The 20,560-nt window shown below is 39.6% G+C and overlaps 1 protein-coding gene across 7 annotated transcripts in view; it reads right to left on the reverse strand.

Annotated features, from left to right (window-relative positions):
- The window catches only part of CRADD (CARD and death domain containing adaptor protein), a 195,329-nt gene that overhangs the window by 35,324 nt on the left and 139,445 nt on the right, over nucleotides 1-20,560 (reverse strand). For 2 of the 7 annotated variants that reach the window (XR_012510740.1, XM_045522417.2), the window contains exon 3: nucleotides 3,789-3,881. The exons of 3 other annotated variants lie outside the window; for them this stretch is intronic. Coding sequence is in view for 1 of the 4 variants with exons in the window: in XM_045522417.2 (XP_045378373.2) it covers nucleotides 3,789-3,881 (93 nt within the window). In the remaining 3 variants the exon portion in view is untranslated. Of the gene's footprint in view, nucleotides 1-3,788; nucleotides 3,882-14,266; nucleotides 15,092-20,560 lie in introns of all 7 variants that reach the window. 2 more of the 7 variants (XR_006727498.2, XR_006727497.2) reach the window with 2 other exon arrangements.

The following is a 20,560-nucleotide window of genomic DNA, read 5'->3' on the forward strand; positions in this document are numbered from 1 at the left end:
AAATGGCATGTCCACATTAATGCTCTAGAATGAGCACTTTATATTTTCTCTCCTTTTTCTCACATCTCTGGGTTTTTGTTGCTTTTATCATTTTAATTTTGTTGGGTGTGTAACATGCTTCTGTAACAGTAATCTCCTCCCATTTGTTTAGTCTTAAAACTGCATATATGGTATATGGCGATCAGCAGATTGAGTTAGACAATGAATGCAGTATATCAGGAAATAGATTCTTAATAAGGAATAGTGTTACAGCGAAAAAATAAGGTAAGATGCATTTAAGGAAAAATGGCTGTCAACCTGCTGGCTAAATCAGCAAAGGAACACAGCAGGAAAGCTGGTACTGGGTCTTGGTAATATAAATATATATAAATATAATAAAACACACTGGAGAGCCAGAGAAAGAAACACATTGGGGACCTTAGTAGTTAAGCTCAAGTTGCCAATTTGCTACAAATCCTTTTTTCCACCAATCTGCTCATAGTGTATATAGTATTCTTAAAACCTTGTGTCTAGCTATAGAAATACCCACAAATACTGACCAGCTTCATCTTCCTATGCCTTTTATTAAAAGCATATGCATAAAAAAACACATTATAATTGTCTGAATGTTCACTATTGCTTTTTTGTTGTTATTGTCTTTTAACCATGGCTTTTCAACTCTTGAGTCTCATTATTTTGATTTGAGTCATTTGGGTCAGTATCTTCATAAGGTGTTTTTTTCCAAGAAATGTTCACAAATACTATATTCCTTGAGTTCTTCCAGATCAAGACTGTCTGCTTACTGCCTTCACTGCTGAACAATAACTTAATATTATAAAAACAATGTCATATTATATTAATATTATGCTTTTAAATTATGAATATAATTTTATATTATTTATATAACTTTATTCCTCTTACAAATTTGTAGCCCTTGCTCATATTTTATGGTAGAGAATGCTGGTATAGAGATTTCTGACACTGACTTCATCATCCCCCTTTTTGTATAACTGGCTTTTTCTCTCTGGAGTTTACGGTGCTGCAGCTTTAGATCAGGGTACACCTTGGTCATTCTTTATCACCACCCTCTCTTTTGGAAGCCAGTTAAATGTCTTATACCACATCCGTTCTGCAGGGCTCACTCCTTCCTGTGGTCTCTCCCCTATGAGTAACTCGAAACTCAGGGGAGATGGCCTGCTCTGGGTTGCCTTCCCGCCTCTCCAGGAGGGTGTTTCCTGCATTTCCCAGGGCTGCCTTCTCACCTCCTAGACCAGCTTCTCTTCAGATTGATCTGTGTTAGTGGGAATCCTATGCTGTTCCCCCTCACCTTGCTTTCCCAGCGTGGCTTTTGAGGGGTTGAGGTGGGGCATGTCCTTCATTACGTGACACTTTTCATAGTGCATGGTATAAAGCTGTGATCGGTTTTCCTGCCTGTTCGGTTGCTGCTGCTGAATGTTTTTGTTTTGAACTGCTTTTTGGTCCAGTTCAGTGAGTGTTGGGGTGGGAGTATCTGTAATTCTGCTACACTCTGTCATCATCCTGACTCCTGGCCAACTATTAATGTAACATACACTTTGAGCCATTTATTTGGAAGTGAGGACAGTATTTGCTCTTGTTCCTCCACACTTTCAGGTCACACATTCCTTGTGAATACTGCCATATAACTGGGAGATGGCCAGCAGTCTGTGGACACAGACTGGAGCAAAGATAATTGGCACATAAATGCTACCATGCCAAGAGCAAATCAAGCCCTTCCAAGGAGATCGTACACACATAAAGGGACAATAGCAGCTGTCTGTGTTGTCTGACCTCTATCTGGAAACACATCCTCACGAGGCCCTTCCAGCTCATGAATTCTGCTGAATACGAGGTTAATTAAAAATGAGAGTCCTAAGGCGTTAGTGTCAACTCCCAAGGATATACTACATCAAACCAGGTCAAGCTATAAATGAATACACTATGACCATCTGGCCATTGTGTCTAAAAGCTTGATGTACATACCACTGGTGGTTGGCAGGGTGACGCCAGGTGGAACATGGGTGAACATTCTGTATTAGAACAGTCATGTATCTATTTTAACATGATCACAAAAGCATAAATAGCATTTCAAACGCATGATTGCAAGGATTAAGATAAGTAAATTAAAAAAGCAGATAGAAAATGACAAAAAGGTAAACAAAAAAGAAGAGTAAACTTTAAAATAAAAAGGGTGGGGAGAGGGATAAACTGGGAGCTCGGGCTTTCCAGATCCTAACTACTATATATAAAATAGACAAACACCAAGGTCCTACTGTATAGCACAGGGAACTATATTCAATCTTGTAATAGTTTATAATGAAAAATATGAAAAGGACTATATATGTATAACTAAATCACTATGCTATACACCAGAAACTAACACAACATTGTAAACCAGCTATACTTCAGTTAAAAAATAAAAATAAAATAAAAAGTAAATTTAAATAAAAGCATTAAACTAGTGGTACAGGTTTCACAAAGATACGGCAAAAACTGCACATGTAGTACCTAAATGGCTTAAGTTCGGGGAGTCTAGTATTTCTCAAGAAGTGCCACTGTGCAGGGCTGTCCCCAGGGCACAGCATGGCCTGCAGCACCCCTGGTCTGCTGGTAACAACCCCTGCCCAGCCTGAGCACACATGTCCACATACGCTGGGGTGAGGCAATATTACCCCTGGTTAAGAACCACTTGAACTTCTGCATCACATTATAAACAGTGACAGATTCCATGAGGATAAAGGCCCAAACACAGAAGGCAAAACTGTAAACTTAATGGAAAACAACATTGGAGTATCTTTATGACCTGTGGTGGGTCATGGTTTTTTTAAATGAATCCCCAGAAAATGGATTTTTTTTTTTTTACATCAAAATTAAAGATCTCTGCTCAATAAAGAAGACCGGCAAGCTGATGGAGCAGAACTGGAAAAGATACTTGTTACTGTCTAGAACCAAAGAGGGAATACTTCCTGGACTGCATAAGATACTCCTGAAGCCAACAGGAAAAAGATAAGAAGTTCCAAGGGAAAAAGGACAAAAGTATGACCAGACAATTCAAATGAGAGGAAATCCAAAAGCAAGCATATGAAGAGATGCTCAAATGTGGAAATTTAAGAAATAAGAATTGAAACAACAATGCTAAGTCACTTTATATGCATAGACATCTAGACAGCACCAAGTTCTGGCTGGGACACGGCGATGGAGGGAACTTTATTCACTGCTGGTGGGAATGAACACCGGGCAGCCATTCTACAAGCAGGTGGACAGTGTGGATACAAATGAGTATGGTATATAATCTTCTTCCAGGTGTACGTATCCAAGAAAAATTATGACAAAGACCGAGAAGGGACAGGTATAAGGCTATTTTTGCAAAGCTGCACGATTTGTGTTAGCAACTATACATACATATACCTTATAATCCAGAGATCCTGTTTTGGGTTTATATATATCCCAGAAAAAAATCTCATTCATACCCATGAGGGATCATGTATGAGGCTGTTTATATCAAGTAACACTGGGAAGAAAGGAGCTAGACACAATATAAGAGCTCATTACTAGGGGAACAGATAAATCAATATGAAGGAGAACAGGGAATACTGTGCAGTAGGAAAGGATGGACTAAAGCAAAAATGTAAAAAAGAAAGGAGTGATATCTGTAACAGTGCAAAATTTAAAACATATGTTTAAAACAACACCATTCACAAAAACAGGCAAATAAGAGACTATACATTAGGCAGAACAGTTAGTTATGAAGGGAAAGAAACAGGGGAGGTTGTCAGGCTGAGAAAACTAACCTGACCGGCTACTTCCCAGGGCCCATGTGTTAATCTGGGTCCCTGAATGTGATGGTTCTGCAGAGAAATCCCTTTGTCCCAGGGACTGGCTGCCTGGAAATGAAAGAAAAGCACCTTGAAAAGAAAACTAACTGGAACCCTTTGTTCTGATATATAATCACAGAGGACAATCTGGTCCTCACAGAGAAGTGGAGAAATAAACTGGTCTCTCTAAAACTGATTTCCAGGATGATGAAGGCCCTGTTGCAAAATACAAATAAATCATACTTACTTGTCATGGAAAACTTGACTTGACATCAAGTCCGGAGAAAGTCAACAATAAAACTATTAGCAATAATTGAGTTCTCACTGATTTAAAAGGAGGGAAGGAAGGTGAACACAACTCTAGGCTAAGAATTTGCAGGCCTGGGTACCATCTAAATTTGAATCAGCCACCAACTAGCTATAAAATGTGTGATAAGGTAAAATCAGATGTCTTTCAAGGCCGTATTTAGACTTAACATGTTCTACTCTCTTTTAAAAAAGCAGTTTTCTTTTCTACAGACCTCCTGTTTTTTGACTTCTCATTAATCAACAGTTATTCATGTATTATTGCTTCACTTTTCCCTACACATCTTATAAAATGGAACCAAGACTTTTGGAGTTTTAGTAATGGTTTTTTGGCTTGTTCCTGCTTTTTAAGTATCACTCATGGAAACTTATCCTTTCATAGCAAGAAACAGTGAACAATGGTATAGTAAATTTTTTCAAAACAGTATTAAAAACTTTATCTTATTTTATTTTTTTAGGGGGGAGGTAATTAGGTTTATTTGTTTATTTTTAATGGAGGTTCTGGGGATTGAACCCAGGACCTTCGGGATGCTAAGCATACCCTCCCTCCTTGAGCTATACCCTCCCCACTAAATACTTTAAAGTTCATGTTCCATCTTGCTGAGCCACTCATTTTTCTCACATACTTGGACAGACCTGACCCAACTCCATCAATTTACCATTCATCCTGCTCCCTGACCACACCAGCCTGCTTGGAACCTCAGGGCCTTGTACTAGCTGATCCCTCTCCCTGGAACATTCTTCCACTGATTCCCTCCATCAAACGTGACTTCTCAGTGGAACCCGTCCTGACTGCCCTATGCTCAATCACATCTCCCATTCCACTCTGCAACCACACCCCCCACCACGTATCACCTTTGAACATATTATGTATCATATGGATGTGCTATGTTTGTGGTTGCTGACTGCTCCCACCCCACACACTCATCCCATCCCTGCCAGAATGTAAGCTCCCCACAGACAAGGGAATTTTGTCAGTTTTGTTCAATGATGTTCAATGATATATCCCAGGCACCAAGATTAGTGCCTAGGATATAGTAGCTTCCTACTACATAAATGAACACTGCTGGATAAATGAACAAATTAAAAGGAGCAATTCATTACAATTACAAAATATTCACTTAGCTCTGCTGTCTATGGCCACAGACAGTGTTACCAAGCACTCCCACTTTTAGTTCACTTAGCACTTAAAAACCAAAGAAACAACACTGCATAATTTGGGAGAGGGGGTGACTCCATAACAATAAAATACTATCAAGGTTAAGAGTAGGCAGCTACCCACTTTCTACACTGAACTGGGCCACAACAAACTCCTCCCTCCCACATCTACGTTTAATTTTAAGGGAGTGAGACAGACTCCAAGATGGCTTCTGAGAAAATATGGCGGAATGAGACCTGACCCCACAGTCTCCATCCCCCCAATTCCTAAGGAAATGAATAAAAGGTAATAAAAGGAAGCTAACCAAAATGATGGCAGAACCACTCTCCAATTCCTACCTCCTTAAACCCAGATCAATGATTCAAAAGAGCTCAACTTTAAGAGAGCGACTCTGATATCCCCAAGTCTAGGGAGGAAGAGTGAGTTAAGTGGGTTTTTAAATAACTTTTCCTCCTCTAACTTCAGTAGATTGGGGCTGGTAACTATCACATGGAAGGATAGGGGAGATGAGAATGTGAACAACAAGGACTGACTGTTCTTGGCAGAAGTGAGAAGACATTTCATGTGGTCTCAGGAGAGACTGCAGGGCACAGGTATTACCATGTGACGGACACATTAACAACTTAGCTGAGCTCACTCCTCTGTGCCAACTCTTCTGCTAATATGTACCCTTAAATAAGCTAAAGAAAGTGGACAGACTAGGTGCTCAGGGGTCAAAGAGGTGTCACGGAGAAATCACCCCAGTGTGTTAGAGCACCAAACGCTGAACACAGGTGCCCAAACATGGGCAGGATGGGGTGAAACAGCATGGCAATTGACACATTGTAGTGACAAGTACTTTTAACATAATGTTAAAAGGGAAGATTATGTGGGAAAAAACTGGCCAAAAAATCTACACTCCCTAAGGGATAAGAGAAAGTAATTCTTCATAGAACAACTTAAAAGTATAATAGAAACATAAATACAGTAAAACAATAGCTTAGCAATAAGATAATCAAATAACAAAATGAGATTTAAAAAGAAATATGTCATACTAAGTGATAAATTGAGAACCAAACAGCGTCATCATGAAACCAGTAAATAAATTAGAAATACCAAGGAATAGAATTAATGCAACTCCAAATTATCTTCACGAAAGACTTGAGATAAAAGGCAGAATTTAAAGCAATTAGAGAAAAATGATAGACATGGAGGAGAGAAAAAATACAGTCCATTAAAAGGTTAATGGGTATTCCTGAAGTAGAACACCCAGCCCAAAGTATCTAAAGATCTACTACAAGAAAATATCCCTAAAATGAATTAGCAGCAGAATCTCTAAGTTGCAAGAGCATACTCTGTTTTAGGGGGAAAAAATGATACAGAATAATCAACTATGAGACATATTCTGGCTAAATAATTGAATTTCCAGTTCCAAAATATAATTCTTCAAGCAGAAAAAGCAAGTTGCCTGCAAGGAAGAGAAAGTCAGTCAAATTTTTCAGCAGTCCTTGAATGTAAAAGATAATGAAGCAATTCCTCCAAAACTCTAAGGGGATAAAGTATAGTCTCTGAACATTATTGTTAGTCAAGATGATTTTCAAATACAGAGGTAATCAGTAGGTATTCTTGAACATAAAAACAACTGAAGAATTCAGCGTTCTGAGCCCTCCTTTAGAAGTCATGACAATCTAGTTGGTGCAATGAATAAAATAAAAATACCATCAGTGGCACATCAAAGGTGGGCAGGGGGAAACTGCTTCAGATGCAAGCAATAAGGATGCATTGTTCACAGAGAATTTAAAAACAGAAATAAAACCACCGAAAATCAGTCTGCTTTTCATACGCCCATGTACCAACAATTATAAGCAATGAAAATGATAAAATATCTCTCCTTTCTGGGGTGGAATGTCCCTCTACCAGGCAGTCACCCCTAAGACCCTTGACCTGCTTCTTAATTTCAGTGATAGGAAAGCCACAGTGAAAAGATCAGTACTAGACACGGAAGTTATTTAAATATAAAACCGATTCTAAACAACTGAACAGAACATAATGTTACATATCTTGTTTATATGAAAACATAATATAACTAACCAATATTAAGGCTAAATTATGGAATAGAATATAAACATTAAATACTTTGTGTAAAAATAACAATGTAACTAACCAAAATCTGTAAGGGAAGAAAGGAAAGAGAGTAAGTGCCTAGGAGCTCATTTATCACGGCAGGGGAGAAGTCTATGCTGTCTGAAAGGAGATGGCAGCAGTCAGGACAGGCTGCTACCCATGGGAGGAAACAAACCCTAAATCTCGTGACTTAACAAAAGGAGAGAGTTCATTTCTCACTCACACGCCCTCAACTGAGAGCCCATGTGGCTCTCCAGTGCAGTCCCTCCTTGATTTGGTGCTGCCTTCCATGCCACACTGAAGTTATGCTCCTCCACATTCATGTAAGCATCCATGCTCACCAAGACAGGGAAAGGAAGGGGGAGAGAACGGAGATCTGGCAATTAAATACACCCATTGTTAAGTGACTCTGGTCACTTCTGCTCACTTTTGTGGCTAAAGCAAGTCACAAGGTCACCTAACTTGAAGGCAGTGAGGAAGTACAATCCTCTTACATCCCAGAAGCAAGAGAAAACTGGCAATAATGTCTACAAGAAATAGTTAGAGAAAAAGAAAGCCAAAACCTAAAACATTATGTTCATCACCCCTTTTCTTAACCTCAGATAGAAAAAAGAAAATAACATTTCTTACTATGAAAAACAGGTTTATTCAAATTTTAATAATTTCTTAATTTTCACTTAGTTTATTTTTCTCCAGTTAAATTCAAATAAAGTTAAATGTATTAATTTTTAAATTTAAAAATCAGCATGTATCATATGACCCCACTTTTATGAAAGCATTTTCTTTCTATCTATCATCATCCATCCATCTTCCCATCTACAAACATGCTTAGAGAGATGTTCAACAGGATGTTCACTTAATAAGGCTTATTTCTGAGTGACAGGATTTTTTTTTTTGTCTTTTTTAAAATTTTTATGCATTCCTGGGATTTTTTAATAATAAGCATTATCATTTTTATAAACATAGTAGAGTCATTATTAGAATACGAATGAATTAGAAATAACATTGGACCTTCTATTATCAAGCCTTAAAACCACCAGATGGTAAAAAGGAGATTTTTACATTGCTCAAGGAAAGGAAGGAGGATTAAAGGAGGAGAACATGTGATACTTCATGATCATTACACACTGTTTGAAATTACAAAATGGGTAGGTGCTAATAGCTTCGGGCCAGGTAGCTGGTTTGAGTTAGTTATGTAAAGGACATTCATTTCTATTTTAGTAAGTTTTTAAATCTTTTCTATCTTGCTGATACAGGTCATTTCTACCAAATATGCAGTTGCTTACTGAGTTTAATAGAGATGTACTATGGAAATGGAGTTGGTTTTTCCCATTTAAAAATATGGACATTAAATACAAAAGTACAATTAATAAATTGAAGGGGAAAAAATAACTTCTAACCAGAGCCAACTTATCCATTAGGGACCGGGGATAGTGCCAAGAGCCCATGGTACTTCTGGGGGCCCATGAAAATCTTTTAATTTCTTTTCAAATCAGAAGAAAAAATGAACTATAGGTCAAAGAAAATGTTTGAGTATATAATATTAATATATTCATCTTTATACCAAACCAGTCATAAACTGTACTTTTTCATACTTTTTACGGAGGAAAAGGCCCACAAAGGCAACAGTGCCTCTAGTCCATGAAAGTCATAACGTGGCCCTGTTTCTAAGTCACAAATTCTTTGGCAAATGGCAAAAATTACTGGGTTTATTGAAACACATACTTAAAAAAAAACTGCCTTTCAAAATTAAAAACAGTGTAGTTGTTGAGAGACAAAATTCCAAAGTGCCTTGTCAGTTACTTGGAGTGCACAGATGACTAATGTAAATTCTCAACATTAATGACAACACTGTCTTTTTTCACAGTCTACTAGCAAATGACATTAAAGATTTCTTTATATGGAAGTCGCATTATAAAGTTTCAAGTTTTTTCCCTTTTCTAAATAGGAGAAATGAACTTCTTAATCACATTATTTCCCACAGACAATTGTCTCCCAAATTTTCAAAATTGTTTAAAAGTATTTGTAAATTTATTTTAGTCTTCAAGATCAAATACATAAATATTTAAATTGATATTCAAACCAAAGAAAACAAGCTGGCCCCGTGGTCCCTTGATACTATCTTTGCTGCTGGTTTTTGGGCAGTAAAGAGTAAAGAGAGAGTTAAGGAAGCTTCAACTGCATATTAAAATTATAAAGTAACAACTCTGACAGATTTACGTTTTCCCTATCAGTCCTAAACCTGCTTAGAAGGACAAGATCAAATTAAGGAGTGCTTATAGATGTTGACTTTAGGCATCAAAAGTACATTCCTTTGATGGGAGTTCAGCTGGGTTGAGTGGCTTGGCAATAAGACTAAAGAAATAAAAAAGGATGGAGGTCACGTAAATTTGCCAAGCAAAATTTTTCAAAGCTATGACACAACAATAATCTTAAAAATGAAACTCTCAGTCCTCTTATCAGCAACTAGGGTGAGAGATGGAAGGCAGGTTTTTAAATTTGCTGCCTTCACACAACTGGAAGGGACAATGAATGTGATGACTGGCATAATCAAGAATCAAAATAATTTGGATAGATCGATGGAATGATTCCAGCAAGATTTAATTTGCTTTGAGATAAATGTGTCATCCTACCAAGCTTTAAAAATCAATCATAAAGATACAGACTGTTTTCAACCTGCCTCCAATGCAGTTTAGGAGAAAGGCTTAGCTGTCTTAATTGACTGCAAATGCAATATGACCCTAGTTAAAAAAAAAAAAAAAGGAAAAAAAGAAAAAGATAAACTGAGCACTATGTTAGTTCCAAATACTGTACATAACTTTGGAATCAGGAACAAGGGAAACAACAGTCTCACAGAATTCACATTAGTCAAACAGACAGACCCCTTCCAAATCAATGACCTGATTGCAGATTATGTGGACAGAGAAGCAAGCAAAGCCTGAATGCAAGGTCTGTCCAAAGACATTAACCTGTAGGCACATACAAATTCAATGTGAAAGTACTTGACATCTACCACAGTGAACTATGAGCTCTAATGAGGCAGGCATTGTGTCTGTCTTGTTCATAGCAAGGACCTAGCACATATCTGGTACGTTACAGCTCCCAAGAAATAACTCTAAAGACTTTAGTTTAAAAACGTATGGAGTAGCTGCCTTTTATACGGGGGGACACATTCAGAAGTTCTGACACAATGGGACACTAACTTGGCAAAGCACAGGAACACTGCCTTGCACAAAGAACTTAAGCACAGTAGAGAATTCCACTTGGCTTTGGAATTTTGAGATTCTTGGCAAAATTTTAATTTTCTAGGATTTGCATTATTTCAAATTTTGTGCCTAAAGTGAGACTTCAGTAATAATTTTTATCAACTAATTCAAATATGCCTAACTTCACATAAAATGCAATGGCACTCTGAGGATAGATACATTAATTCAGTAAATATTAATTGAGGCCTACTATGTACCTGGTACTTTTCAGAGCTAATCACACAGCAGTGGGCAAATTTAGCTATTTGTGTGAATTGTTTGCAGTTTTTCTGCTTTAAAACGGTGTATCTAAACCAGCTCATTTATTTTACCTACGAAAAAGATAAAATAAAGGAATTAAAGTCAGTTGCTCACTCTCACAATTCATTGGCTACAGGGATCTGAAGACAGTGATCTGCAGATGTCTAACCCAGGAGGTACTGAGTGCCTGTTACCAGTTGCAAATAGAGGCTGAAGTTAACATGTCAGGGACACATTTATGAAAGGATCTCAAAAATAACATAGGCTTATCATTAATAAATATTCTTTTAATCTCCTTGTTAACATTCTGTTTTTTAACCAAAAATTTCTTTTAAAAACATAGACATACTAGGAGCATGTGCATATATGTATGTGTGAAACTGAAAGAAAAGTTTAACAAAACAAAAAATCCTTACCTTTAGTATATGTCATCCTATTTATTTTATTTCAATCCTGATCAGCAACCACTGAATTGACTCCATGTTCCACTAACCTGTGGCAATACTGTTCTAGTGTACATTCTGCTAATGGCTACTCCCCATTCAATAATTAGCTCACATGTCACCTCCTCAGAGAAGCCTTCCAGGATTCCTCCAAGCATAATCAATCATGCCCTTCTTCAAAGCCTGGCATGAGTGACAGTGAATATACAAGGAAGGAGCAAATCAGGAGAGAATAGGAGGTGGCACTGGAATGCCTCTCTATGCCACACCTCAGCCCCATGCTGGAGGGGGAGCCCCTCAAGCACAGGGGCTGAGAGGGTCTTCTCACCCCAGATCAATTTCCTGGGCACCGAGCACTTCCTGGCATATCACGAGTGCTCATTAAGCAACTGTTGAAATAAATCCTTTAGGGAGTTGATGAAAGAGCTGACCCTGAAAACAAATAAAAGAGCCCATCCATCAGAGGCTGCACACTGGGAGCCAATGGACTGAATTTGGCCCACAGACATGTTTCATTTGGCCTGTGTAATTCAAAAAACTACAAAGACAGTATTTGAAAATTGGGAGGTTTCGCAAAATTCCAGATGTATAGCTTTGCTTGTCAGCTCACCAGAGTCGTCCTCAGGCTGCTACCACCCTACCCCCACCCCCACAATATCCACTTCTTCCCACAGTGCCCATGAAAGCCTGGGTGCTGGGCTGCCTTCCCACGTCCAGGACCCCTGGGGCCCTGCAGGTGTGGGATTTGTGATTCCTGCACCAAGCAACGGGAGAGAAGCATGCGGAGTACAACAGCCTGTGTACCTGGGGACTGAATCTCCCAGCTGTCCAGGTAAGGAAAAAGGACCCTTCTCATTCAAGAAAGCAGACTCCCCCAGGTAGCTGTACTCTTTTCCCAGGGCATCCACCACAGTGCTCTCTGGGAGGATATGAAAAAAAAAAAGAGTGGAATCATAGGAAATAAAGACCAAAATTAGAACATTTTATTTTTCCTTGTATCCTTTGGCATTGAATAACACCATTTTGCACAGGTGGGTTTTCAATAAACTTGGAAGTAAGGCTATGGAAAATGTTTTAAATGCTGTGTTGGTCTTAAAATTCCAGTTCTTCAGATATAAAAGTGATGTTTGAATATCTTCCTCCCATGGACACATACTCATGAAAGCCTCAAAACTCTCAATCAAAATTATTCTCAATCAAAATCCCAGCATATTTTTAAAGAGAAATTGACAAGATGATTCTAAATTTATAAGGAGATGTGAGGGCCAAAATAATTTTGAAAAAAAAACACAGTGGAGAAATTACACTACGTGATTACAAGACATAATCTAAAACTAAAGAAATGAAGAGAGTGTGATATTAGTAAAATGATACAAAAATTGATCGGTGGAACAGACTGAAGTCCAGAAACGGATCTACACCTTTAAGGACAACTGATTTTCAAGAAAGGTACATAGGCAATTCAGTGGAAAAAGGACAGTCTTCCCACCAAGTGATGCTGACACAATTGACTATGTACGTGCACAAAAAATAAAGAGAAGTTCAATCCATACCTCATGCCATATACAAAAATTAACTCAAAACTGATCACAGACCAAATGAAAAACCTAAAACTACATAAATTCCAGAAGAAAATATAGGTGAAAAACATTGGCAACCTTAGCTTAGGAAAAGTTTTCCTAGAAACAATGCCCAAAACATGATCCATATAAGAACAAATTGATAAAGTATATATCATCAAAATGAAAAATTTCTGTTCTTTAAAATATACTGTTAAGAGAATGGAAAGACTAACTATAGACTGAAAGAAAATACGTGCAAGTCATACATCTTATAAAGGACTTATATACAGTATATGCAAAGAATTCTCTAAGCTTAACAAGAAAACAACTCAATTTGGAAATGGGGAAAGATTTAAACACACATTTCAGTTATTAAGATATACAGATGGCAAATGAACACATGAAAAGATGTCCAAAACATTAGTCACTAGAGAAATGCAAATTAAAACCACAATGAGATATCACAATACACCTATTAGAATGGTAAAAATTAAGACTGATATACAATGTCAACGAGGATATGGAGGAACCGGAACTCTCATACACTGCTGGTGGGAAACTAAAATGGGACTTTGGAAAACAGTTTGGCAGTCCCTTAAGAAGTTAAACATACACCTACCATACAATCCAGCCATTCCACTTTTACATGTATACCAAAAAAATGTCCATACAGCAGCTTTATTTGTAATGGCCAACAACACAGGTGTCCACTAATAGGTGAGTAGAAAAACACACTGTGATATAGCTGTACAATGAAATACTGTTCTATAATAAAAAGGAATGAAATACAGTTATACACTTCAATATGAATCAATCTAAAAATAATTATGCAGAGTGAAGAAGCCAGACCAAAAAGAGCACTGTATAACTCCATTTGCATACAATTCTAGGAAGTGAAATGATTGTATAATGACGCAGATCGATGTTTGCCTCCGGGATGGGAATTTCAGGAAGAAGGAATTACAAAGGAGTACAAGGAAACTTCAGGGGTGATAGATGTGTTCATTATTTGATTGTAGTGATGAGTTCATGGATGTATATGTGTCAAAACTTGTACACTAAGAATATGTGCAGTTTATTGCATGCCATTTATACCTCAATAAAGTGATTTGTTTTTTAAAAGCAAAACAAATAACAAAACAAACCAAACAAAACAACACTCAGCTGTGCTGTCCCTTCTTGTCCCCTGACCCCGTGTCACTGTGTGACATAGCCCTGCATAGCCCTGCATGCTACCCCAGCACAGCCCTCATCACTGTGTATCGTTTTCATCCAATGATTACATTGAGCCATTAAGAAACTGCCAACATCCTACCATTCTGATCTCAAAACTGGCAGCTTCATGTGGCTAAACCTAAGTGGCTGTCAGCTGTACCTGACGGTGAGTTCTCTGAGGTCCGAGGAAAGCCTGGTCCAGCGATGTTTGCTGAGTGAATGCCCGGCCACTGCTGTGAAAATCCTTTTCTCTCCAGCTGCTGGCTCTCTGTAGCTTCAACACAAGCATCTCAGAAAAAGACTCTGGGACCCTGCCCTATGGCCTCACCCCTTCTATCCATTTAAAATCACTCAAACACCCTGTAGGGTAAAAATCTCTTTTTTGCATAATTTTAAAACTTCCCATTTGAAAATGATCCTTCAAAAGCAACAGAAACACACCCCTGGACTGCTGGAAGCAGAGGATGTAGCTTTGAAAATGTAAAAAAGTGTTAAAACATTTAAAGCAACCATAAATCAAAGCAAAACTCTGATTCCTGACATCTCTCTGAGGAGAAATTCCAGAGGCTGCAGTGCTTTAAAATAATATCATGTGCTTGGGCCCCAGCCTTGGCTGCTTCTCCCTTGGAACAACAAAAAGAACCGTGCCAGCTATTAAAGGCGGTCTTGTTATATAATGCAGTTAATCTCACACACTCTTCCCTATGGGATTTAACCCAAGTTTCACAGTGGTCTACTTTATTTAGCATTGATAGTTTTATTCATTTCTTATTAAAGAGATTTTTCCACAAAATTGGCTGCTTTCTCAGCCTTGGCTTGAGAAGGACGAATATCTGAATTAAAAATCTGTGCAACAGATGGACCTCAGTTACAAAGAATCTCTCTGGCTTCAGAAGTTCCTCACAGAGGCAGGTGTCAAGGGTGTTAATAAGTTCCTGGCTTTCAGATTTTCCTGAAGACAGTTGAGCCCTTCCCTTTATGCACCCTGCAGGCAAAACAGAAAACAAAAGCACAGAGCTCTGCAAATACTTGTCAGATTCTGGGGATGTATTTGCCTCACTTTCTGTTCATTTACAAGGAACTGTACTTTTACTAATGGGGAAAACAATCCCATCAGGCAGATTTGAGGAGGAAGGAGAGGGGGCCAGTGGAACTGCTGCCACGCCCGCCCTCCTGTGTGGGTGGGGTCCGGGCAGTGAAGGGTCTGGGAGGTCAGGCACTGGACATCCTGTTTACCACTCCGTGGTGCGCGGCTCCTTCTTTACCAGGGTGGGCTGGGGAAGGGTGCGTGGAAGGGGTTCTCTTGGCCTCCTGCAGCTGTTCCTTAACCAGCCCCTAAATTTCCCCTCCTAGCTACTGCACGGGTAACAGAGATGAGAAGCAAGATAAGTCATTCCTCCTGCACTGTATGACTCACGTGACAGATGCCCTGCTCCAAAGCTTACAAATAGTTTCAAACACAGCCCTTTTTGGTTTCAGAAAGTTCTCACTTATGTGTGTTCCTCCATGTGTCCTTTAAAGCAAGGAGAAGGGAAGACAAAAGAAACATTTTTACTCCTAATGCCATCACCGTGAGATAGGTATGATCACCATATTCTTTTTACAAGGAGGGCATTAATATTAGAAGAAACTGAATGACTTGGCGCAGATCACTCAGCCACAGAACTGACAGCCTGGTTTCAAACCCAGGTCCGTCTGCCTCTGGAGTCTGGGCTCTTCCTGTGGGTCTCTCTACGCTCTCTCGCCTCTGTCTGATTAGATGAGTGTCAACAAATCCCTTGAGAGAGAAAGAGGATTACTGGGCAGTAATTTTGTGCTGATTCAAATACAGTTCCCAAACTGTATGGATACCCAGAAACACCTACTGAATGGTTGAGCCTGGAGCCAATATGGAAAGAAGTTGCCTGCAGAGAAGAACTTACTCATTTTACAGACTGAAATTTGGGAGTAGGTGCACTTTAATAAATATCAACAACAAAAACTTATTTTCATGATTGACTTAAAACAAGATCCTTGTAAATCCACACCTGTAATGTCTACCTTACTGAAAAGATTAATGTGAGCAATTAATTAATGAAAAGACAGATGGGTTCAAAGGGAGCACAAGTGTCATGTGCTCTTACCTCCTCCCTCCCCTCCCCATTGTGCTCCACTTTGTCTACTGGCAGTTTCACTGCCTGCTGGTCAGTCACATTCCGTGGACAGAAGAGCCACAGGAGATGCAGACACCAGAACCAGCATCTAAAATTTTGGTAGATGAATACCACTCAGCAGAAGGCTAGGTTTTTGGTTATGACACGTCATTCTAAAATATTCTTCCGTGTTAACGCAATAGTTCCATTAAATAAACTCAACTCTGACAAACACACTCAAAGTTTTTTTGAATTTCCTTCTCCAGCAGCAAGGTACTTCTTTAAAAAGGAAAGAAAGAAGCAACAACAACAGAAAGCCACATGTAATATTCTTTTAGCCTACTTACTGGCAGCATTTGGTGCGTGTATGTTTCAAAAAGCATAGAAGCAGCTTTTATGGTTAGAAAATTGAAGTGCTATCAAACCTAGGAAATTACAGGGATGAAAAACAAACAGCTTATCTACATACGTCCCATCTGCTTTTGGTTTTATGTTTTGCACAATCAATGACTGGAAGCCTTGGAAAGTATGCAGAGACACCACAGGCGGAGACCCCCGTGGTGTGTCCTAACAGCGGCTGGAGGTGAGGGTGATGCCGCCACAGAGCTAGCACCAAAACTCAGACTCGCAAGACAGTTTTCAGGGACCAGCAATGCAGAATATTACAAATGAAACACAACATGCACCAAACTGGAGCGCCAGTGTTTTGGAACATGGTTAAAAAAAAGCAAATTTCCATTCACTGGGGAAACACCATTGATTTCTTTACCTTTCACTTTGTTCTCACAACTCAGCATATTTACTACAGAGAGCAGTTGTGCCTAAGCTGCTTCCACTGTGGACTCTCTGCTGTTGGTAATCTCCCAGATTTGAGCAGCTGGGTTTTTACGATGGGACCCCTTCACAGCTCAGTCTCCTTGGGCCACTCCATTCTGGCAGCCCTACTTCTTTCCCCTCTGACAATTCCCCACCCCACCCCCACCCCCTCCATTACCTACTGCGAGACTCTCCCTGCACTTTCAGCACAATCATTATCTCCACTTCTGCATGAACCACAGGCAAGAAAAAAGACCTTACTTTTAAAAAGAGCAAGTCAGACAAAGATGAGAATAGCAATGGATTCACACTTCAGATGAATAAAGTAAATGCCTGAACTGAAGAGATGCTATAATGAATGAGCATTCTTTGGCTAAAAGAAGTTGGTGGCAGAGAATTTTTAAAAGAAAAGGAAAAAAGCTTTCTATGCTTGTTGATGCAACCAATTAACAGAAATACATCACTAGTGGAAGTAATTTTAGTCTGAATTTTGAAAACTAATTTTATTTAAGGAAAGGGAGTAGAGGTGGATGATGATAGTTATTGATTCATTACTCACTATTTTGGTATACTCTTCAAGGGGGGAAAACAGATAAAAAGTCCCAGGGATTCTGGAAATGAGATCAACAACGTGAGCCTACTCTTAAATGAGTACTTTTCATTTGCATAAATCACCATGTTCATTAGTCTGCTGTTGTAAGGAGATGACAATCTATAAGATCATAAATCTGACTTCCATTGTTGAGCAATGACTCAGAGATCTGAAAGAGAGGACTTGATTTCTACATCTATGTCTAGAGGAAAGTATTTGTCTTCCTGATAAAATATTCTAATTACAAGTGGCTTAATCAAAAGAGAGTATTAATATATGCAAAAGTTCTTAGATACATCTGAATACAGATTTTAAAAAGTACCATCAGGAATCATTAAACATTTTTATACTTCAATGTGAAATAAAAAAGGGAATCATATAATAGAGACACAGCCCCAAAGGGGAATTCGTGTAACACTGACCACTCCCATGGGTTGCCTTTGGGAATCCATCCTGTCACTCCTTTTCCTCCTCATAGACAGCCTGCCTTTCTACAGCTTATGAGGAAGAAGCCCAGAGTTGACATGAGGATGAAGCCTTGAGAAGTTCATGACTTGGAGCAGTCCTGCCTCTCAGCTTCATGGCACTGATTCATTGTGGTACAAAGAGGAGGCAGTATCCAGGAGGGCCTGGTGGTTGTCAAGGGTAATTTCCCTATGGCATGATGTGGGGTGCCTTCTCCAGAGAACACAGGAAGATGATTTCCATCTGACTCAAGGCTCTGTGGCTGTGCTTCATTCCAGTTCCTCTTGATTGGTCAAAGCCATTGTTTGCCAAGGTAAATTGCAAATTTCCCTTTTTGCAGTGATTGACCTGTCCACAGTCATTCTGAGGGTGTGACAGTGGGGTATCGGGCACAGAGCCCAAGATTTGCTCTCCAGTCCTTTTCCAGTCACTGACTCATTGCCGTGTACATCTCGATTTCACATCCCTGAAAAGGTGGCAACCCAGCTGGCTCCCTACCTTTCCGTAATACCACAAGGAAGAGACTGTGCCCTTCTGGAAGGATGTTCAGATCTTATTTTCCCTGTCATTTTTCAATCCTTCCCATTTTTTTTTTTTCTAATCTGGGCTAGAGTCTCATGCAAAGTAGGTGATATTCACAGAACACCATCTCAATCCTCCAGACTGTATGTTCTAATTTTCATGTGGCCACAGATATAAGCAAGACAACTAAAGGGCATGTTGGTTAGCAATCAGCAGGAAGAATAATCAACAAAGTTCACGGTGTGTTTCCCTTCAGTCTTTAACTGAGAGGCAGCTGTGATTCAGTAGAGAACACAGAAGCCATGAGCAGCTCATGATCCATGAGACGGTTCATGATCCAGTACAAGACCTGGATACTGATGCACTACCTTTCTTCCCCATCTGTAAAGTGGAGGAGCTGGAAGAACTTAGAGGCTCCAAATGCAGGTGTCTTCCCAAGGCTTGGGTGGGAATGAACATGAAATAAAGTATAAACTATGGGGAGTGGGGGCTGAGAACCAGAGTGTGCATGCCCCAGCTGGAGGGCAGCTCTGCTCAGCACCAGCCAACTGCCACGCAAGGAAGGAGGAGGGTCCATTGTCTCTACATCTTCTAATATCTGAGGAGAAGCCAAGAATCTATCCTTTAGTGAAATCTTGATTTTAAAGTGTCAATTGATTAAAAAATTTATTAAATGAGTGAGCCAAACAAAATGTGTCTGCAGACTGACCACAGCCTGGAGGTGTTTCGTCTGTGGCCTTGGCTCTAGGTGGATGTCTCGCCCATCTCTTTAAGGGCTCATGTTCTGTGATCTACTCCAGAGCTAGTTTATACAGCAACATCTCCTACCTGACTAGTGACTATTAATATAATTAACATATTAGTATGATGGATAGTAATATATCACTGTAGATGACAGGATAGAGTTCAGATCTGAGTCAGAGCTTAAGGGCAAAAGGAAGCCATGAAACAATGGGGAAAGGGTGATACTGGAGAAAAGTGTGACATGGTCCAATCCTCTGCTGGAGAATGAACTGGAGAGAAGGGCCACTGCACACGGTGGAGCAGGTGTTGAAGCACAAGGGTATCAGCCAAGTAGACAAGTGAGGGGTGAGATCTGGCCCCAGTCTGCTCATGAAGGCCTGGCCCAGGGCTGCATCTCCTTATACGGGCAGTGTACTCTTCAACACCAAGGTGTCCTGTAGGCTTTCTGGCCCTGGGGCGGAGGTAAGGCAGGAAGGTCAGTTAGAAAGTCATTGCAGGGGAGAGATGATGATGGCTTGGACTAGGAGAGAGGCAGTGGCTATGGAGAATAGTAGATGGACTCCAGAGATACTGAAGAGGGTGGAATGGACATCTTTGGGTGACTGATTAAATCTGGAGACGGGGGAGGCAGGGATCAAAGGTAACTGCCAAGTTTCTATCTTGGGTGACTAGATGGCTGGTTTTGCCACTTGTGGCATTGAAATGGAGAAGGCTGAGGGAGGAGCAGGTAGAAGCAGGATCCAGAGATGAGTTCTGAACAAGCTAAGCATGACACACCTGGGAGATTTCTAAGTAGAAATATCATCGAGGTGACTAGATCTGCAGAACTCAAATGGGACTGGATTGGAGAATAAATCCATTTAAACGCTAGAGTTGTCTTTGTTCACTATTTTTCAAAGTCCCCATGCTGGTAACTCTAATAATTAAAGAAGTTAATCTATATATTAAAGTAGGTTTTCCATCCCTGATCCTGGTTTGGTTACCTGGTACAACTCCCTAGCTCCCTGCCTTCCTATGCATAGTAGCCAATACTTACATGGTGCTTACCTTGTCAGGCACTGTTACAAGTGCTCACCATGTATTAACCTGCTCAATTCTCACAAAAGCCCTATATGATAGGGGTAATATTATCCTCACTTTCTTAAGTTAGGAAACTGAGGCACAGAGAGGTGAAGAAACTTGC

The sequence above is a fragment of the Camelus bactrianus genome, chromosome 12, assembly GCF_048773025.1.
Source record: "Camelus bactrianus isolate YW-2024 breed Bactrian camel chromosome 12, ASM4877302v1, whole genome shotgun sequence".
Classification (NCBI taxonomy): domain Eukaryota; kingdom Metazoa; phylum Chordata; class Mammalia; order Artiodactyla; family Camelidae; genus Camelus; species Camelus bactrianus.